Source organism: Dermochelys coriacea, chromosome 3 (assembly GCF_009764565.3).
Source record: "Dermochelys coriacea isolate rDerCor1 chromosome 3, rDerCor1.pri.v4, whole genome shotgun sequence".
Taxonomy (NCBI): Eukaryota; Metazoa; Chordata; order Testudines; family Dermochelyidae; genus Dermochelys; species Dermochelys coriacea.
In genome coordinates, this window is record NC_050070.1 from 42,709,199 (window position 1) to 42,731,766 (window position 22,568).

Genomic DNA, 22,568 nt, shown 5'->3' on the forward strand with positions numbered 1-22,568 from the left:
TAAAGGTTCATACTAACAGTGCATATTTAGGGCCCAGATTTTACCACCCTTATTCACAATAAGTAGGACCTCTGTTCTTTGGAGGTCCATTACTATCAATGGGATTGTTTATGCAGGAAGATACTACTAAACATAAATAAGGCTATGATTTAGTCATGGAGATGGTGAAAGTCATGGAATCTGTGACTTCCAGTCACCTCTGTGACTTCAGCCTGTGGTGGTCAGGAACTGCAAGTTCCCCCTGCTGCCAGCGGAGGCAGAGAGCTGCAAGGTACCTTCGCTGCTTTTGACAGCCCCTGGAGCTCCAAGCCACGATGGGCGGTGGGGAACCCCCGAGCTCCCGCAGTCAGTGGAGCCCCCTGGAGCTGTTGGTCGTGCCACGGCCATGAGGGAACTTCCAAGCTCCTGGACACCACGAGCCCCTGAAGCTGTGAGTGGCGGGGTACCGCGAAGCTCCTGGTTTACATGGGAATCTGAAACACCCCAAGCTCCCAGCCTCCAAAGGCAGCAGGGGACCCCTGGAGCTGCAGGAGGCAGGGGTACTCCACAGCCCCCAGCTCCTGCAAGCGGCTCCTAGTCCCTGCACAGCTGCCCCACTTCAGGCGGTGTGGGGACCCGCAGATCCCCATTTTGTCAGGGATATTTTTAGTAAAAGTCACGGACTTCTGTGAATTTTTCTTTTTTGCCCGTGACATGTTCATTCCTTTTACTAAAAATATCCCTGACAAAATCTTAGCCTTAAACATGAGTAGAGGTGACAGAATCTGTATCTATGTATTTTCAGATGATTCTTATCTCCAGCTCCTCTTCCTATCCAAGTTTTTTTTTCTCTCTCAAGCATATGTAGGACTTCTCCTCCAACCCCTTTTCCAGACCATGTATCTGATCCCAAGCCCCCAAGGAATGACCTTCTGTTGAAGTCACATTGTTACTTTGTATAATTATCACTGTGCTCTGATGAGACTGTGGTCACAAAGCAGATTTTTCATTTTTCAGTCATGAAACATGACCACAACAGCACCTTATGATCACAGTAAGTGTAGATACCTCTAACTTATATTAAACTGCAACAATTAAAAACTTCTGCCTACAGCCAGTGTACAAATGCTTTCTAGGCACATGAATATGACTATGACAAAGTTGAATTAAAACTTCCTGATTTGCATAAATGAAACCAAAACCTAGAGACTTGCAGATTGACAAATGTCTGTTCATCAACTGCCCATTTCATTTATCCACAGTGCTCTGCTCCGGGTAATATCTTACCTAAGTTACCAGGATGGCATGAGCAACATTGTTCCATTTAGAAAATGGAAATTATTGGCATATATGTAATGTTTAAAGTACACTTATTCTTCAACTGTAAGCTTCATTGTCATGGATACTGTGGTGTTCATTTTGCGTCCACCAAAGGAAACTCTCAAGGGGATTTATGTAGGACATAGACCTGAGCACATAACTGCTTTTTTTCAGTTTGGGGCCCAAATAAAAAAAATGGGAAAGCCAATTCCTATTTTAACACCATAACTCATACTGGGGGTGAGGGTTGGGTGTGAGAGTGCTGTCAAAACAAAAAAACTGAAAAGAACTCCATAATGAGGTTTTGGGAAGGATGGGTAAAAGTAAAAAGGTTTGACCCTCTTATATTATGCACTAGAGCAGGACCAACATTATACTCTAGCAGATCCCAACATATTTCATCCAAATCCATAATAGTTTTGATATAGATTATAACAATAATAGGGCTGGGCCTTGGTGAAGAACAAGTTGCTATTTTGCTTTTGGTTTGTTTTTCTATTTGTAAATAACACTGATCTTCTAACTTAGGTATAGTACACCCCCATCTTCAGACATGCATATGGCAAAATGTTTAGGAATGGGATCTACTCATTAAAAAAGGGTAAACTTATAAAAATCCTAATTCAATAAGCAAAGTATGTACACACCCACACACACCCACACAAGGCTTTAAAGTTAACAAATATGACATAACTTGATAGCATAAAGAAGATCAGAAACATTGTCAGGGTTGAAGGTTGAGCACTATCTAAACTGGTATTGATTTAAATTCACAAACATAACCTATTTTTTTCTATTGCGCCATTTTTGTCCTTCCAACGAGTAAGTAGAAGTATGAAATGATATCTGTGCTAATGTTCTGTGACTGTCACAGCTTTCAAAATACACATAAATGCCTACAAATACTCATTCAGTAGTAGTTGCATTTTAAGCATCCATAGCATAATCTATTTAATTAAATCAATGAGACTTCAAAATGATAGACATTGCATAGTATTCGCACCATGTCTGGAAATAATTTACATGGTATTGAAATCTATAGCTAATATGAAAAAAATATTTCTACATTATGTGCAGGAGAAGGGACCAGCTGTAAAATCTTTACTTGAATTGAATGACAGAAAAGTTCAGATAAAGAAATATGTATGAATTACTGTAAGAACAAATTGCCAGCTGTGTATGCTCTCAGAAAAAGCTAGCTCATAAATGTTTAATTGATTCAGGGAAATGTTAAGGACTTGCTTTGAGTCACAGCACCACATTTAGAAAGAATAGTAGAAATGCTGCTTTTGGAACTCCCTCACTTCTTTCCAAAAATCCATAAAAGGCCCTAGATTTTTTTTTGTACATGTGTGATAAATTACAGTTTACCTTTGGACGAGGAAAGAAAAAGAGCACAAACTTTCTCAAATGCATTGCTATGCATTTAGGAAAATAGATGAGCTTAGACAACAGAAAGTGGCACCACCACTAATTTGACCCTACCCTGTTCATAAAATTCTTCTTGTTCTGGAAGTGAGGTTGCAAGCTCTCCAAAAGCTCTCCCCAAAAGCTCCCTAACATGGACTCAACACATATTCTTAAGACATTGATTAGGCAATCTGTCAATGATATAACACAATCCAATGGGAATTTTGGCAGTTTTATCTTGTAGTGGATAGTGTTTAAAGAAATCACTTGGCACTCAACATCTGGGGCTAGATTCACATGGGGGGTTTAGGTTGGGTATTTCAGTGCCTAATGTTTAGACCTAAGCACCAGCAGGATTCACAAAATAGGGTTTTTCCCACCTATCTTGGCTGTCAGATCCAATCCTGTAGACATGCTAGAGGCTACATTAGAGAATGTCTACTGATCTTGTAATTAAGAAAGATGAACTCTACACACAATAACTCACTTTTATCCCTGACTCTTCAAGTCTACTTATGTGATGTTGGCCAACCACTTAAAGCAAAATGTTGACAGTTGTGTTTCCCACCATCTGGGTGCCTATCCTGAAATATCTGGAACCTGATTTACATAAGTGCTGAGCACTCAGCTGCAACCAAAGTCAACAGGCACTGTGGATACTTAGGCCCACAGTCACCATGGGCTGGATGAATGAGCACAGGGTTAGGAGGTTCTGAGTTCTAATTCTGACTCTTCCACTGGAGCACTGTGTGACCTTGAGCAAGGCTGTTGATCTGTTTCCCTATCTGTTAAATGGGGAGAATTTTTTATCTCACAGTGGAGATACATTCTTTAGTTCTCATGAGACATTCAGATACTGTAGCAGTGAGCATCCTAAAATTAGACCATGAAGAAATGAATAATTCATTGAAGGCTTTGGTTGGTTTGGGGCCTGAGCATCATCCATCCTATGCACTGAATGAGGAAGGGGCCCTGTTGAAAAAGGTAGTATATGATCATGTCATTATAATGATCACATCATAAATACACACTTTTGCAAGGGAAGTCTTAATACTAGCATTTCTTAACTTTTCAGTGCTTAACTTTGCAACCTACGGCCTTGTCTACACTGGGAAGTTTCTGCACAGTAAAGCAGCTTTCTGTGTTGTAACTCCCGAGGTTGTAACTGCCAAGCCACTTAGTGCGCAGAAACTGCGCAGTTGCAAGGCTGTAAAAAAAATCCCAATGAGAGGCGTACAGCTTTATGCACCAGGGATACAGCAGCGCGGTGCCAGTGTAGACACCCGTGTCGATTACAGCACTATGACTGGCCTCTGTGAGGTGTCCTACAATGCCTGTTTTTGCCTCTCTGGTCATCAGTTTGAACTTTATTGCCCTGCCCTAAGGTGACCAACTGTCATTCCCACCCCTTAAATTCCTTGGGAATTTTGAAAGTCCCCTTGTTTGCTTGGTGACACATGCAGTGATCTCAGTACATCTTTCCAGATGAGCATGCCTGCTCCATGCACCAGGCGATCCCCCGCTTGGAGCAATGCTGAGCTGCAGGACCTTATCATTTGGGGAGAGGAGTCTGTCCAGTCTGAGCTGCGCTCCAGACATAGGTATTATACCTATGGACAGATTTCACGATGCATGACAGAAAGGGGCCACTGGGACAAAAGTGGGACACACTGCAGTGCAGGGTCAAAGTGAAGGAACTGAGGAATGCCCACTACATGGGAGCCAAACCACCATTCTGATCTGCACCCATGAGCTGCTGGTTCTACAAGGAGCTGGATGCGATACTTGCTGGTGACCCCACCTCCATTGTAAAAGCCACTGTGGATACTTCTGTGGCTCGCATGCCAGTCAAGAGTGGACCAAACCAGGAGGAGGAAATCTTGGATGAGGATGTGGAGGGGGACACAGAGGCAGAGGACATCTCGGAGGTCAGAGATGCATGCAGCCAGGAGCTCTTCTCTACCCTGGAGGAGGCTAGCCAGTCACAGCTGTTGGATCTTGATGAAGTGCTAACAGGAGAGGAGGCCCCTGGTAAGTGGCTTTGATTTTGGGAATCACTGAAGCGAGTTGTTGGGGGCAGGAAGGTTGCAGAAAGCAGGTTTGTGTCTGTATGATGTGCATACCACCATATGCCTAGTCCGAGCGGCGGAACAGAGTGTTGATTTACTCTCTCACGTCACAGGAAGCTGCCTCAGAAATCTCTGGGAAACTCTCATGGACATACTGAGCAATATGCTGCTGCAGGTTGTTTGGCAGAGCTGCTTTGTTTCTTGCACCACTAAGGGTAACTTTCCCACACAACTATGCCATCATGGGGGGTAGGGGAGAGACCATTGCTGCACACAGGCGAGCCTTATAAAGGCCAGGGCAGAAGCCGCAGTCTTGGGGAAGACCCTCCCTTGATTCCCTGCTTACCCTCAACAGTGAGACATATTCCATAATGAACATAGCCTGTGGAAAATACGGGGACAGTAATGATTATAAGCACCCTACCCCCCACCCCAGTACTGGCTCTCCCCAAGAGCCATGTGCCCAGTGTACAGTACAGTCCTGGAACACTGATTTCCCCTTCCCCTGCAGTTAGTCACCATTTTGGGAGTCTTGTAGCTCATGTGTGCTTGCCTGGGGTCAGCCAGTTAGTGACAGGTATGTGAATAGTGGCTGTGTTTTAAATCAGTGGTCTCTGTGTTGCAAACCGTACTGGTTCTGTAAAATGTTGCATTTTGGCTTCACAGATATGACCTTGGGAGCCCAGCCTTCCTCTTTGTTATTGCCAGCTGAACATCTGTGCAGAATTTAGAAAGCAGCCACAAAGAACGAAAGAGGACTTTCTGCGTAATGTCATGATGCACTCCGTGGCTGAAAAAAAAAGAATTGAAGGAGTGGCGGGACAGCGAGAAAAGGGACCAAAAGGAGAATGTGGCATGCCAGAATGAAGCCACAGAGTGGTTCTTAAACATTATGGAGGGCCAAGCGAACATGCTCCTGGTGCTACTAGCGCTGCAAACCAAGCAGCTCCATGCCCGCCCTCCCCTGCAGACACTGTCACAAAACTCTTTCCCATGTGTCACCCGGACACCGTCAACACACTCTTATCAACCTCCTCGCTCCAGTCTGTACTGCTGCATTGAACTCCTGCCCCATAACAGACCAGCCCTGAGGACTCCCAGTACCCACTGTACTCAACACCAATCCCTCTGCATTTTAGTCCTGCTGAAGTACAGTACCCGCTGCACTGTACTCCAAAGGAGTAGGTTGGATATGATACCCGGACATACACATATCTTTAACCATCCCAGGACTTCAACTCTTCCTGGGACCATCCCTTTCCCTATCCCCCTCAGTGCTGATGTGGTTTTTTGTTTGTCTCTCTCCTCTGGTTATTCTTTTCTAATAAAATACACCTCTACCCTGATATAATGCGGTCCACAGGAGCCAAAAAATCTTACCGTGTTATATGTGAAACCACGTTATATCGAACTTGTTTTGGCCCCCTGACACCTCCTCATCCCCTGACCACCCCCTCTAGAGACCCCCCAGCAGCAATCACCCCCAGAACCCCACCCCCTACCCAACCCTTCTGCTCCCTGTCCCCTGACTGTCCTGATCCCTATCCACACCCCCACCCCTGATAGGCACTCACCGGCAGCAGCGGGAAGTGGAGCCACGTGGCCCCAGCCCGCTCCACTCTGCCAGCTCCCAGATGCAGTGTTGCGCTTCCCACTGCCAGTGAGTGCGGGGAGGTTGGGGAAAGGACACCCCCCTGCCTGCTGGACTTCTCCTTAGGCCAGGTCTTGTTGTTCCCTGGCTCCACAGGCCCTGAAAGGGGCAGATCGCTTTACTACCCATACACATTTTGAAAACTGATTTATTTTTTCTCCCACGTTGTTTATTTGATAGAAAAATAATAATGAACAGACAAAACTAGAAACTGGGGTGTGGTTTACCAAGAAGCCAACGCAGTTAGGGATGAGTGTATTATGAATTCCTCTTCATTTCCACACTTAATTCAAATTTCAAGCACATATTTCCATAGTAGCACAGTCCTTAGTATATCCTGAATCAGGTATTCTCAACATGCTAAATTATATCTACTGGTTGGGAGAAGTTCACAGAGCTCACAATGACACTGCATTTATTTTATCTAGGACTTCAGGGTGAGTTTACATTGAGGTATTTGAGTGAATAGGTATTACCCTTGAACTCCAGTCACTATCTAAATTACCTTTATTATTTCTTGAAGAATGCTGGATATAAATCTATAACTAATAAATATAGACAAAACGTAACCCCATGTCTAGGTTGTGTCTCAGGTATTTCAAAACATCTGATATAAAACATCTTCATGATTGAGAGCTCTGATTCAGGATATACTAAGCACTACATAACTGTAGCCTCACAACCTGCCCAGCTCCATCAAATAGGGGACAGACTGCAGATGCAGAAGAAAAATGAAAAATCTGGGAAGGTAGAATTGGATGATAAACCATTTCTGTGTAGTCATTTTATGTATGTATACATTGGAGATTCTTACACAGTGGTGCACAATGTGCTGAAAATGTGAACATTTTCTATGCGGGTATGACATTCCAGGTGTAGCATTAAATTTGCAGAATTGTCAATAGATTATAATGAACAATTTTCTGTAAACCCATGATTTCTTCTGCTAGAGCAAATGGAAAATGTATGAAAAGAAGATTTTCATACTAAAAACAAACAACAAAACATGAACATAAGAAAATTGCATTCCACCACTGTTAATTTTTTCTTAAATAAATAGCTTAGGAATTTTTATTTCTGTTCTAAAGTATTCATGGATTTGTAAATGTCATTCTGAATCTCAGCTGGCAGCCTTTTGGAAGATCTTCATTCCCTGTATTTTAAATCAGTTCTTCTACATCTGGTACCATCAGATAGACATTAATATCTTCCAGTTGCTCCCCTGGAAAGGGAGTGGCGATCTCCTCCCAGCTTGTGTATAAAATGTGGTTTCTTTTTTTTCCAGTTGTTTCTTTAATGGTTATATAATTTTTGAGTAAAATGTCTTCTCAGGAATTGTTTGCTAAGACTCCCTCTGTTAGACAAAAAAACTAGCAAGCAGATGTCACAGAAATGGTACCCAAAATTACTGCTGGAGACTCGTGGTTGCAGGTACCTGGAGGCAACAGCACATCTCTTCTGAATGTGTGCAATGAAGGTGAAGAGTATCCCTACCTCAGTCATGAAGAGAATGGAGAGCTGATGAAAATATGGCTTTAAAAAAATGGGCACGGAGAAGAAAATATTCAGGTTGCTATTTCTGTGTTGGTAAAGTCTTTGTATGTAGGCCTGCTGGTAACCCCTTTGGATTTTTTTCTTCCAGAACATTTATGCTGTTTGAAGAAATTTGCTTCATTCCAAGGGCAAAACATTTGATCTGCAGCAATAACTGCATTAATTAAAGTTGTCCCTGACAGTGAGGGTTTCACAAGTATTCACAGAGAAGTAAATTCCATCAGAGAGGATGAGAATTTTTTCTTTTCTACCGATGCAGTTTGAACATATATATATATGCTTTAAAAAAATCAATGAAAATATGATTTATTCTCCTCAACCGACATTTATTTTGACCAGGGTTTAATCTCTCAATCTTAGATAAAACAAAAACCGCTACAATTACTACACAAATGAAACTGGGTAAACCAAAACTTTATAATAAAACCAAGCGTTCTCAATGATGGTGTCATAAATATAAAGGGAAGGGTAAACACCTTTAAATCCCTCCTGGCCAGAGGAAAAAACCCTTTCACCTGTAAAGGGTTAAGAAGCTAAGACAACCTCGCTGGCACCTGACCAAAATGACCAATGAGGAGACAAGATACTTTCAAAGCTGGGGGGGGAACAAAGGGTGCTCTCTGTCTTTATGTTGCATTTGCCGGGACCAGAACAGGAATGCAGGTCAGAACTCCTGTAAAGCGCTAATAAACAATCTAGTTAGATATGTGTTAGATTCTGTTTTGTTTAAATGGCTGATAAAATAAGTTGTGCTGGATGGAATGTATATTCCTGTTTTTGTGTCTTTTTGTAACTTAAGGTTACCCTGTAAGGTATTTACCATCCTGATTTTACAGAGGTGATTCTTTTACTTTTTCTTCAATAAAATTCTTCTTTTAAGAACCTGATTGCTTTTTCATTGTTCTTAAGATCCAAGGGTTTGGGTCTGCATTCACCTATGCAAATTGGTGAGGATTTTTTATCAAGCCTTCCCCAGGAAAGGGGGTATAGGGCTTGAGGGAATTTTGGGGGGAAAGACATTTCCAAGTGGGCTCTTTCCCTGTTTTATTTGTTAGACGCCTGGTGGTGGCAGCAATAAGGTCCAGGGACAAAAGGTAAAATAGTTTGTACCTTGGGGAAGTTTTAACGTAAGCTGGTAAAAATAAGCTTAGGGGGTTTTTCACACAGGTCCCCACATCTGTACCCTAGAGTTCAGAGTGGGGAAGGAACCTGGACAGAGGGGGACAAACGCACTGAAGTAAATTATTCCAGATATGTATAGCTCAGATCTCTACACTAATAGACTGAGCATTCCTTGCTACTACCTGTCTTCAGCTGCTAGGAGGTCAGACAGCAGGAAAAAGAACAGAACCAATAAAAGGAGGTAATGCCATTGTGATATGCCGTGCTTTTGCTCTGTTGTGGATTTTTTGAATTGCAGCTTCCTGAACAATCTTTGCAGAGAGCCACCAGAACCTATTACCTTCGCCCCCTCCCCCCTTCCAGGTAACGATAGCATTCAGAGCTAGCAAGAAGTGAATATTTGTTCTTGCTTTGAAAAATAAAAGTTTCAGTATTTCTATGTATGCTCCCAGTGTGCACCCAGGAATAGTACTTCAAATTTCATCACTCCTTTAATATTAAGGAAATACAGTCCCTAGGGCAGCACATCTGAGAGTCTGAATCTAGCTTAAATCTATTTGCATGTACACTAAAGACAGGGCCAGCCTTAGGGAAAATGGAGCCCTCGGGGAACTTGTATTTTGGCACCCTGCCCATCACCCCTGGCCCCTGTGGGCTCCGCGGGCTCCCCTCCATCACTGTCAGGCTCCACTGCCTCCCCCCAGTGCTTCATTTGCATTGTAAGAGGTGCCAGAGCTCAGTCCTGGCACAAATTAAGCACTGGCTGGGAAGTCTATTAGTGGTGGCTGCTGGCTGTGTGCCCAGCTCTGAAGGCAACGCCACTGCCAGCAGCAGTGCAGAAGTAAGGGTGGCATGATATATGGCGTGTTGCTACCCTTACTTCTGTGCTACTGCTGTGACTTGTGGTGCCTGTTGCTCGGCATGTGTCTCAAGGCAGGCTATGCGCTATCACCTGGGAGCTGCATCTTGCTGGGGCCCACAGCCCTCCCACCATTCCTGAGGACTCACAAGGGGCACCATTTCAGATTTTGGTAGGTGGGGTGAAACTTTAACCATGATTCCCGGGGCTACTTACACACCTGAAAACTCTATGGTGTTATTTTTTGCAGATAGTAACAGAAATTAACTATCTAATTCCTATATAATGAAAGAAAAAAATATATACAAACTCCAATTAAAGCCACATTTTAAGTTTATATGTAAATGTAGAACAATCAGGAGATAATACAGAAAGATATTCCCACTCCCAAGTCTTGAGGTATCAGTTCTGGAGCTTTAACATGGATATCAGAAACACAAGTTTGATACTTTGTACACTATCTTTAGTAGAGATAAAGAAAAATAAATAAAATTTTCTTACTTTCTTTAATAGACACAGTCTGTGTTACTGCATTATCTACTCTATTTTAGTTAATTGTTTTTCACTCCATTAAAAAATATTTAGTTAATATTAACATATGTGATTAACATATGCCACTTTTTATTAAGAACAAGAATTTATTTTTCTAATTATTTTGGCATTTATGTTCACTGATTATGTACGTGACTCACTGACATTTGACTTCTCCATTGCTATTTGTATCATACTTGGAAGAGCATTTATTTTCATAAAAAATTTAAATTATTTTACAGATATAACTAACAATATAATTTGAAAATAAGCGACCTTCATCTGCACAGTGTCTAAAGTTATGTGTTTAGCTCATTTTTTTTAAACTGTCACTGCTAAGATGAGTACAAGCTAAATTTACATTCTAGAAGTATACTATTATTTGATTGTACCATTTTAAATAATGAATGACAAAGCACAATATGATAACAAAAGTAATAATGATAATTACTCCAGCCAGGACAGATTAGGCATTTTAGAACTCACTGCTCAAAAAATTAAATTTATCCATATCATAAATATTTGATATGCACAGACTAGTTAAAAAACTAAAATAACAGCACTGAAAGAATAAAATTACAGAGAATATATGTGCATTGTGCATTTTGACAGTTAGTAACAAGAAGTAATAACAATAATAATAATACAAGTGTGTGTTGGGGGAAGCTTGTATGTGTGTGGGGGGGTGGATGTGAGAGACAGAGCATGTGTGTGGGAGAGAGACAGATTGTGTGTACTGGGGGAGTCTGAGAGCAGTGCACTATCTCTTTAAGCACAGCACTCACTAATTTGAAGGCTTGTTCAATCCAGCAGCGGACGGCATCTCCCACTCATGACCCAGAGGGAGCAGCACAGACTCCTGTTCCCCCACCCCAGCTCACCAGAGACCACATACACAGGTGGGGGGATGGGGACACCCTGACAACCCCCCACACTCTGCACAGCAGACAGGAGGTACTCAAGAGCAGCTTGGCTAGGGGCAGTTCCAGGCTGGGGGTGGGGGGAACAGGAGCAGCAGCGGTTGCAGATGGCCACAGAACAGCTGGAGGGTGATGAGAAAGGATACCCCTGCTCTGGAGATGCCCCCTTCAGGAAGGTGTCCTTGGTGGTTGCCCAGCCTGCTCACCCCTATGACCAACCCTGGGTATAGATATGATACAAACATATGGCAACATATCAGAGACAAATGTGCCTTAAAGGAGCCTACCTATGTAAGCACCACCAAAAATCTTACTTACATATCCTAAAGATACAATTGTTAGCTACTGTTTAGACCTTTCTTTCTGTACATTTGATTCATTTATATATGCATATATTAACTATTCTTTACAATCTTTATCTTCAACAAAGAGTATGTCTTAATTCTAAGGCCCAGAACATTGATTCTGGACCAATAAGTAGCCCTATTCAGGAATTGTGTCTATTATGCTGCATTCTAACAATTTTGGGCAACTTCATGTCCATAAAGCACCAGATATTCTTGGAAACCATCTCCTTAACACACACACACACACACACACACACACACACACACACACACACACACACACACACATATACTCACAAAAGCATATATAGACTTGGAAAACTAATAAGGGATGATTGTTACAGCAGATACTTTCTGTTGGGGAATCAACAGGGAAGAATGATCGTGGGGTAAGAAAGACCCAGTAAGAGATATTACCTTGAATAACTGTTAGTCTTCTCAGTTGTAAATAATTATAGCTTTACATATAAATCAGGTAAATTGAGAATATGTGGAAATGACATCAGAACATATGTATCTGGGAGAATATTCTTGGCAAAGAAGGTTTCTTTGTCTAAAACCTTGTATAATGACATTGATATGGGAACTTAGTTGGGGAATGAAAACTGTGCGTCCTTCCAGATACAGTGAAGGAGAGACACAGAGCCAGCTCTTGGTCTGACAACAAAAGGTGTAATGTATCTATTTGTTCTGTATTGTTTATAGTGTTGTACTAATCTCTGATAATCTTAAATAATTCCAATTGAGCCTGTTATTTGACAATCTAGAGTCATCTCTAACTCAGACACTCAACAAAATATTAATATAAATGTAAAAGAACACATACATTACTAGATTTGTAATGATCTCTTCCCCATTCTCTTTCCTTGCCTTGAAAGTACAGTTATATTTGGACTGCAAGGCAGGAATATTTAGAAACTCAACTATTGTTCTGGATATTAGATCTCAAATTGTGATAGAAAAACACTGCCGTTTCCCACTAGACTGCAATCTTTTGACCTGTACCAAAGAAAGCCACAAGTCATTCTACAGGTTACCATTTACTATTATCAGAACAAAATTATAGTAACTCCTAGCAAGGTAGCTGTGTGACTTGGCGACAAAATAGCAGGTGAAAGTCAATGCTGACATGTGCAAATTGACACAAACTGGAAAAAAATAATCCCAACTATCCACAATGATGGGGTCTAAATTAGCTATTACCACTGAAGAAAGAGATCTCAGAGTCATTGTGGATAGTTGTCTGAAAACATCCGCTCAATGTGTAATGGCAATCAAAAAATTATAACAGAATGTTAGAAACCATTAGCTTCCATCCCACCATCAACCTCAGCCTGGACCAGTCCACACAAGAGATCCACTTCCTGGACACTACGGTGCTAATAAGCGATGGTCACATAAACACCACCCTATATCGGAAACCTACTGACCGCTATTCCTACCTACATGCCTCTAGCTTTCATCCAGATCATACCACTCGATCCATTGTCTACAGCCAAGCGCTACGATATAACCGCATTTGCTCCAACCCCTCAGACAGAGACAAACACCTACAAGATCTCTATCATGCATTCCTACAACTACAATACCCACCTGCTGAAGTGAAGAAACAGATTGACAGAGCCAGAAGAGTACCCAGAAGTCACCTACTACAGGACAGGCCCAACAAAGAAAACAACAGAACGCCACTAGCCATCACCTTCAGCCCCCAACTAAAACCTCTCCAACGCATCATCAATGATCTACAACCTATCCTGAAGGACGAGCCATCGCTCTCTCAGATCTTGGGAGACAGACCAGTCCTTGCTTACAGACAGCCCCCCAATCTGAAGCAAATACTCACCAGCAACCACACACCACACAACAGAACCACTAACCCAGGAACCTATCCTTGCAACAAAGCCCGTTGCCAACTCTGTCCACATATCTATTCAGGGGATACCATCATAGGGCCTAATCACATCAGCCACACTATCAGAGGCTCGTTCACCTGCGCATCTACCAATGTGATATATGCCATCATGTGCCAGCAATGCCCCTCTGCCATGTACATTGGCCAAACTGGACAGTCTCTACGTAAAAGAATGAATGGACACAAATCAGACGTCAAGAATTATAACATTCAAAAACCAGTTGGAGAACACTTCAATCTCTCTGGTCACTCGATCACAGACCTAAGAGTGGCTATACTTCAACAAAAAAGCTTCAAAAACAGACTCCAAGGAGAGACTGCTGAATTGGAATTAATTTGCAAACTGGATACAATTAACTTAGGCTTGAATAGAGACTGGGAATGGATGAGTCATTACACAAAGTAAAACTATTTCCCCATGGTATTTCTCCCTCCCACCCCACCCCCCACTGTTCCTCTGATATTCTTGTTAACTGCTGGAATTATCCTACCTGCTTGTCACCATGAAAGGTTTTCCTCCTTCCCCCCCCTGCTGTTGGTGATGGCTTATCTTAAGTGATCACTCTCCTTACAGTGTGTATGATAAACCCATTGTTTCATGTTCTCTGTGTGTGTGTATATAAATCTCTCCTCTGTTTTTTCCACCAAATGCATCCGATGAAGTGAGCTGTAGCTCACGAAAGCTTATGCTCTAATAAATTTGTTAGTCTCTAAGGTGCCACAAGTACTCCTTTTCTTTTTGAGAAACCATTAGGAAAGGGATAGATAATAAAACAAAAAATATCATAATACCACTATATAAATCCATGGTATGCCCACACCTTGAATATTGTATATACAGTTCTCGTCACACCAACAACATATTCTTTCCCAAACCTTGCTCTTGGAAACAGGCAAACAAATTTGACTGACTTTTTTTTTTTTAAGCAAAAGGTCAGCCTGAGTTTGGTTCAGATACAGCCCCAAAAATCTATGTAATTATCTACATTTTATGTCTGAATCTTATCCAAACTGCCTGAATCTCTGATATCTGTAATAGAAGTCTTCATGTTTCCCATTGCACTGGAAATAAAATAAGTACAGCTTCTCTTTCTGCACTTTGATTTTTTGGTCCCAGGCTGAAACAAGAGGTGCAGAAGTAAAGCATGGAAGTAAAACATAACATTGAGAAAAATTAAACACTTAAAAAAATCTTGAATAGTTTCCACATATATCAATTCTAACTCTATCCAAGCTAGCTCTTAATTAGTACAATACATTTTTTTTCCTCTCCATAGGACTACAGCTCTTCAAAGGACAGAATTTCCATTTTGCAAAGAATTTATAGATTTCAAAATCTGCCTTCATTTCAAAGTGCAGCAAAAATTAAAATTTTAAAATTTTCCACAACAGATCATTTTAAAAAAAATAATTTCAGGACATAGAAAACATTTTGTTTTTATAAATAACTCCAACTTTAAAATATGTATTATAATACCAAAATAAATAAATAAGAAGTAATTTCAAAATGAAAAATTGAATTTTTTTGTTCTGAAAATGTCAAAACCAGATATTTTGTAATTGTAACTTTTGGTTTTCATTTTTTAACTGAAATTCTGGCAAAATTGACCCATTTTCACAAAGCATTTCAGTTTCAATGGAACTGTATATTCAATGGATGATGGTCTTGTAAAAGAGTCTCTAACCAGGTCTATGTAGGACCCTATCACATTCAGTGGACTGCATGGACGATGCTTAGAGAATTAGTCAGCATTATGTAGTGGATGAGGCTGTTGAGGACTCCTGCCTCATTTGAGAGCAGAAGTGAAAGTATCTGTAGTGGAATAACAGGTTTCAGAGTAGCAGCCGTGTTAGTCTGTATTCGCAAAAAGAAAAGGAGTACTTGTGGCACCTTAGAGACTAACAAATTTATTAGAGCATAAGCTTTCGTGAGCTACAGCTCACTTCATCGGATGCATTTGTTTTTTCCACCAAATGCATCCGATGAAGTGAGCTGTAGCTCACGAAAGCTTATGCTCTAATAAATTTGTTAGTCTCTAAGGTGCCACAAGTACTCCTTTTCTTGTAGTGGAATAAGGGGATTGGTGGAAAAGAAAAAAAATGGAGGACACTGTATATGACCATATAATTAAAGACTAGATGACTTACTGAGGTCCCTTGCAGTTCTACTTTTCTATTATTCTATGATAATACATGCAGATAAGGGAGCCTAATAAGGATGCATGGGCCTGACTTTACAACTTCTTTTAATATAGTTTTTGTGCATGTAATTGAATTTAGTTTTATGATATAAGATCACTCATCTCATTTTATTGAAATTCTAAAAATTATAGATGGAACAAGAATAAATGTGTGCATAGGTATACATGTGCATGCACACACACATTTAATCATTTGGTATTGTTTTTCATTTTTTTTATTGGAGATTGCAGGTGTGAAGTCTCTCTTTGGAACAAGTCTTGTAATCCAGTAAATTACTGAATGAAAACTCCAACAGCTTCTATTCATTATTTTTCTTATTTTGTTCAACTGACACAATGTGGCCTGAGGAAAAGCCACTGGATTCCAGGATCTGAGTTTGTTGGTATGTAAGGGTAAGGCAATGAGTTTGAAAGAGTTTCAGAACTTTGTTTTCACTCCTATGCTCTTCTAGATTTTTTGAAGTATTGCACAATATGAAGTAGACTAGATTCAACTTCAGTTCAGGATTCTATTAAATTCATATTTAACATCTTTATTCAGGATATAGAACTTAACTTTTTTTCTCTAATTTAGATCTACCTTCAGCTTCCAACTCTCACTATTTCCTACCACATCACAGTCTCTTCGGCAGAAAACTTTTACAACTCACAACTAAAACTGAGCAATATAAGATATTTACAATAATAGAATGGTCTAGATGCCAAAACATTGCGACATAGCTGAGAAATTTCTTTTACTATCTATCTATTCTTCCAGTCTGTAAGGTCTGACCTATTCTTCCCAGTAATCAAATGCTGGCCAGATATGCTAAACATTGAAGCTGACAAATATGAATAATAGTAACAATAATAATAAACCATGAAAATAAAAATAACTATGCATAGGCCTAAATCCATACAAGGGGACCAAGTCTATATCAACATCAGGACACCATTGGGAAAATGGGTGCAAAAATTGAGGGTTCTTTTAGATCCGTTATTTAAAAAAAAAAAAAAAAAAAAGAGTTCCAGTTCAAGGTAATCAGTTCATTGACATCAGCTTTCTCTAGAGAAATACCTAATTTTTAGAACTTCAGGAATCATGATATACAAGACTCATTTCAGACACTTGGTATTTTGCCATTATTAGTTCCTTCCACTTGTTCCGAAGTGTAGTTCCTCCTTTTCCAACACAAAAAAAAAATACAAAAGTTTCTGGCTTTAAACTCACATAGGAACAAATAGGTTTCTGGAAGTTATTGTGTTGGCATTGAGTGAAAGACACTGTTTTGTCCACTCTACATTTGACCATCCCTGCTTAAATTGTGTGAGGAAGTGTGATTATCATTTATTCTATACAGATACAAAAGGCATTTTTTTCCAGAGAGGAAGAATAAGAAGAGGTACCTGGGTTCAGTCTTATAGCTGTTTGATATTTGAAACCTTGGCAGGTTTGGTGGGTAGTTGAAAAGCCTTTATTGGTGGATTGGCAGTGTATGGAAAATAAAATAACTTTGTTTTGATTAGATGCAGGCAAGTGAGTTATCATATACAGTATGTATAAGCCTCATTTAAGAGGATAGAGTCACCTTGTGTGAGGTTGAGTCAAACTCTTATGACCAGATTTTCAATTCTGGATATTACATTTTGGATCTTCAACCATTAAATGAGGACTTTGCATTCTTCATCTCTCAGAACAGCAGGGAACAACTGAATGTGACAGTGATAATTTGGGATAACTGTTTCCTGCCCAAAATCAAGATAAAGTGGGCTGCCTACAATGGGGGGAAAACATTGTCAAATGTATGAGGATTAGAAACTGACTGAAAAGGAAACAACCATATTATGGGACACAGGATCAGAGGAATATTTGTATTCAGCTCAATTCTCAACATGGAAATGAGCACTCATGAAGTCACAGCATGTGTTGAGTTTCCTCTGGTGACAGGAACACAACAGTCCAGTGGTCAGCCTCTGCAAGGAGTCTACCCTGATTGTTATTCAGATACTGGGCTGTGTTACTTTTTATTTAAATTTGCAATCTATTAGCTTTACCAGACAATTGTGTCTGTGTCTTTTATTGTTTGTTATTCTGTGACATTAGTAAGATTCCATTTTAATTTGAATGTTAACTTAAGGTTAAATACAGCTGACACAGCACCATAGAACACTAGTACTTTACAATAGAATGAAAAAGGCTTCCTACTGATTAGAGAACAGGAATGTTAAGTTCAGCTATGGGAGTGCCTGAAGCTCCATCATTTTCCCTCCAAAACACCTACAGGTGTCTCAGCAAGGAAAGTTTTAATTGGGGAGAAAAAATCCAGGCAACTATAACAGAAATTATAAAAATACAACACTAATATTTTTGATCCAAACAAATAAAAGTCACAATGGAGTAAGTTGTGGTTATTCCATATGGCATTTTCAAGCTTATATCTTTGCACATGGTGCTTCATTGATATGTTCCACACTTGGAAACTTAAAACAGCTGAAAAAGGCCTCTTACATTCCTTTCTAGTCCTTCCACTGCTGTTCAAAAAAATTCGGAGAAGAGACAAAGTAAAACTCTGGGATGTTTTGGTGAACTGTGTTTAAAAAGGATTAAAACAATAACAGAGGGGGAAATATACACATTTTTGGATTAATTCTGGAAGCTAAAATGATCCATTAATTGTCCTGGCAGAAGAAACTTTTTTACTTCCCAACTTTTTGGCAGATAAAAGACACTTAAAAATAGAACAATCTAAAGAAATTTAATTTATTGTTTGAGGGTAGATACTTGACACCAACCAGCCTCAGACTATGGTTTTGTTCTCCCCCACTGAAAGAAAAATTATCACAATCAATTCCTGTAATACCAATGTGGATGCCATTCTATATACTGTAATAGACATTCCCTCTCCCCCATTTCCACTCTTAGAAATCATATAAATGTAGGATTGAAAGGGACCTCATCTAATCCATCTCCTTGCACTGAGGGGCAGGTCCAAGTATACCTAAACCATCCCTGAAAGGTGTTTGTCTAACCTGGACTTCAAAATCTCCGGTGATGAGGATTCCACAGCCTGCCTAGGTACCGGTTCCATTGCTTAACTACTCTTACAGTTAGGAAGCTTTTCCTAATATCTAACCTAAATCCTTGCTTCCAATTAAGCCAATTACTTCTTGTCCTTTCCTTGGCGGACACAGAGAACAATCCCTACTTCAATTGTATATATGTTGGTTTCCATATAGTTATGTCTTAAAAAAACAGAGAAAAAATGAGGCTACTACTTTTCTCCTAGTTCCAAACCCAGGCACTGCCAATTCTACAATGTTGCTAAACTGCTACCACATTTGCTCCTGCAGGTCATAGCAGCCTTAGCCAATCAAGGCTAGGTTGAAATGCTAATTTAGTGTTTACTGTCCATGTTTACAGTGGAGTACAAAGTCCTTCAGGATGACTGGTTGATAACAACTTGAGCCTTGAGGAATCAGGATCTTCCCATTTATCTGACTCCTAGCTGGGATATACCACAGGTCCCTTCATTGTCCTATTGAACACTGAACCTCCATCCACCCTATTATATCTGTTCCTCCAGAATTATCTGTAGTTAGGAGAGAGATCACTACAAAATGTTAATCTTCAGTTACAACTCTTCTTGCCTTCCTTAACCTTCCTATCTAACAGCTTTGACTGATACTTGAATTCCCCATATATTTAATGCCAAGATCTGCTCACATTCTGACTAGTACAAGGCATGATTGTATACTTACTTTAGTCTAAGGATTTCTGTATCATTGTTTTGCTAATGAGATATTGAAAACTAAGATGAGCAGCATTTTCCCCATTTTTCTGCTTTCATGGGTCATTCAACTCACTTAATATGGTGTTTTTAATTTCAGCATCATATAAAGAGCCCCAGAATGTTAAAAAGGAAAAAAAATTGCACAAGCACCAGAGTTGAGTTCAGTGTTGTTAATCATGAATTTTGGTTGTTCTAAAAATCAGATGTTATCAAGATGTTATCAATTGCTTCATTACTGCTCTTGCATATAGATGACTGAAAAAAGGACCACAAAGACGACATGTTAATGGCAGGTGATGTACTCTTTGTGGGCATCTAAAACTGAGCAATCAGATATGGATTAGATGGATTTATTTGGCATTAGATTTATTAAGTCAATAATTACCAGATCCCTTTAACAGTTTTATAGTAGTCACCAGTCTATTTTATTCACTTTGCAGAAAAAACAAAAACAATCGAACAGAATTCTTGAACTTATAAAATTTCCACTCTTAGAAAATTTACGATAAAGTTCTATTGTATAGAAAACAATGGACCCCATGCTCCCTTTTACAACTGCACTTTCACCCACAGATGAGTGAAATCTACCTACATGAAATATTCCTTACTTTCTCCTAATACTGCACAAGTTCCTTCCTATGGGTCCATGGAGTTCAAGTTTACTGCAACTGAAGGAACAGGACTACGATGAAAGAAGACAAGGGACAGAAAGTGGCAAAGCTCTCTTGGATCTTCTGCCCCCAATCCATGAAGGAAATCAGCACAAGTTCATATAGACTGAGGTTTATTCTCTCTGTATGCTGCAGGAGAGTTTGAAGAGAAGTAGCAGAGAGAGGAGACCAGGCAAGCACAGTTTCTGCAGTGGTAATTGGGAGTGGTGGAAGCTGGTGGGGGTAGGGTAGTGGACAGGAGGCACAAGTAAACTTGCCTATAGGCCTCCTACTTTCTGCTGATCTCATGAGATCCCTGGTTTCTGAACAGCATCCCCAACTTTTTCTACAGGGTCAGAGACAAACTGGGCACCCATGCGGTTAAGAATTCTTATGAGATTCATCAGTTTTCAGCTCATGGTATTACCTCTCCCTTACATGAGTTATTCTTGTTTATGAGACAATGAGGCCCAAAGTTCTTTTATTTTAAGCCCTAATTTTTTTTTCTTCCTACTGTTGGTTGCTCAAGTAAAGTGCCCACTTTTAAAAATCTGACTCATTTCTGCCAGAGTAAGACACTTTTTTTAATCAATCCCCACTTTTCTGTTCACCAAATGATAATACTTTACTAATGTGCAAAGATTCAAAATATTGCTTTTATTTATGTACTTAAATTCCCCACCTACCTAGCTGTGTATGGAATTAAAATGCAATCTCAAACACTATAGAGACTAGGTACTAATGCTCCTCATTTTGTGAGAAACCATGTCAGCCAACTAGTACAGTTACATATCTCTCTTTAAAACACACACCCTTCCCCTCACCCTCCAAAAACACATATTTTTTTTGTGAGCTACTTACTGGTGTATGTAAGCTGAAACCCTTGGTCAGTATCAGATCCATTGGTGTTAAATTCTATCCACAAATGGTTAGAGGTGCTATTCAGGATCATTCCCACCAGTTCATTTTTAGTGAAGACCCCCAGAGGACGAGAAGAACTGTCTTTTCCATCATACACCTTGTAAAAATCAAATCACAGCATGAAACTCTTTGTTATTTAATTTTCTAGTAATTGAATTAGTTTAATTTATTTTTAAACAATAGCTATGAAGCTGCTTCTAAGATAGATAGCCTTTTCTTACAACCAGTTCCTAAACAATTGTAATCTTGGGCACAGAAAAGACATTTTTTTCTTATATGTCTTTCTTAGTTTTGCATTCAGATGAAAGACAAAAATATTCCACTATATATATATATATACACACACACACAAACATTTTGTGAGATTATCTGGAATGAAATTAATATTTATACATGAATTTACCCTAAGAGGTTTCATGACCTCATGGTTTTTTCCCCCATAATCCACTTACAAAGGTTGGAAAGATTTGTGACATTTCAGTGAAGGATGTCTTTTCTAAAATCATTGTCAAAGGAGGGATGGGGTGAATCTTCTACTCTGTTCCCTCATGTCTGAATGCATTAAAAGTCGAACTGAGGTACTGAAGCCAAGCTGTCACTTTTTATTTCAGACTCTGTGCCTGAGGTAATAATTTGATATCATATCAGAGAGATGTATGCTGCACTGTCCAAACAAACTACAGGGAAGTTGGTTTTTAATATGCATTGTTCCAATGGAAAAAATCAACAACATTAACCACTATGCTTTTAACGTTGTCCAGTCAAAGAAATGTGCTTTTGATTGGTCATTAACATAGAACTGATATAAAGGGAACCTAGTATTGATTTGGGATTTTTTATGTTTTCCTCTAGTATTAAAAAAATTCAAGGCCACCAAGTCCCCAAAAGGTCCCCTGTGGTATTTTTGAGGACACTAAATTAATTCAGTAAACTATTTTTTCTTAGTATTACATAAAGCATGTATACTTTCATTGAATTTATGCTTCCATAAAAGATGTATTCACTATGAGAATATGTGTACAGGATAAGTGAAAGAAATGTGTTTCTACAATAAGTTGAAAACTCTATACATTTAGTTTCTAATGCACAATAAAAACTCTACCCCGATTACCCAGTTTTGCTGTGTTCCCTAATGTGACTGCAGCTGACCTGTATAAGAATCCCTATTTGTGTTCGCCTTTCCTTAAACTCCGTCTATTCATCTGTGTATCCTTAGGCTGGTCTACACTGGGAATTTGCCCTGATTCCAGCCCTCAGTGGTCAGTCACCTGTTTAACTGCACCTCTGAAGACTAATAGTTTAGATGAGGTAAGTCATTATTTGCACCAGGATGCATATTACTGCTTGAAACC

General features: G+C 39.7%; 1 protein-coding gene across 1 annotated transcript in view; it reads right to left on the bottom strand.

The window, feature by feature from the left end:
* CSMD1 (CUB and Sushi multiple domains 1) overlaps window positions 1–22,568 on the bottom strand; it is a 2,060,919-nt gene that overhangs the window by 422,546 nt on the left and 1,615,805 nt on the right. Inside the window, 1 exon segment of the mRNA XM_038396611.2 lies at window positions 21,157–21,313. Coding sequence (XP_038252539.2) covers window positions 21,157–21,313 — 157 coding nt within the window.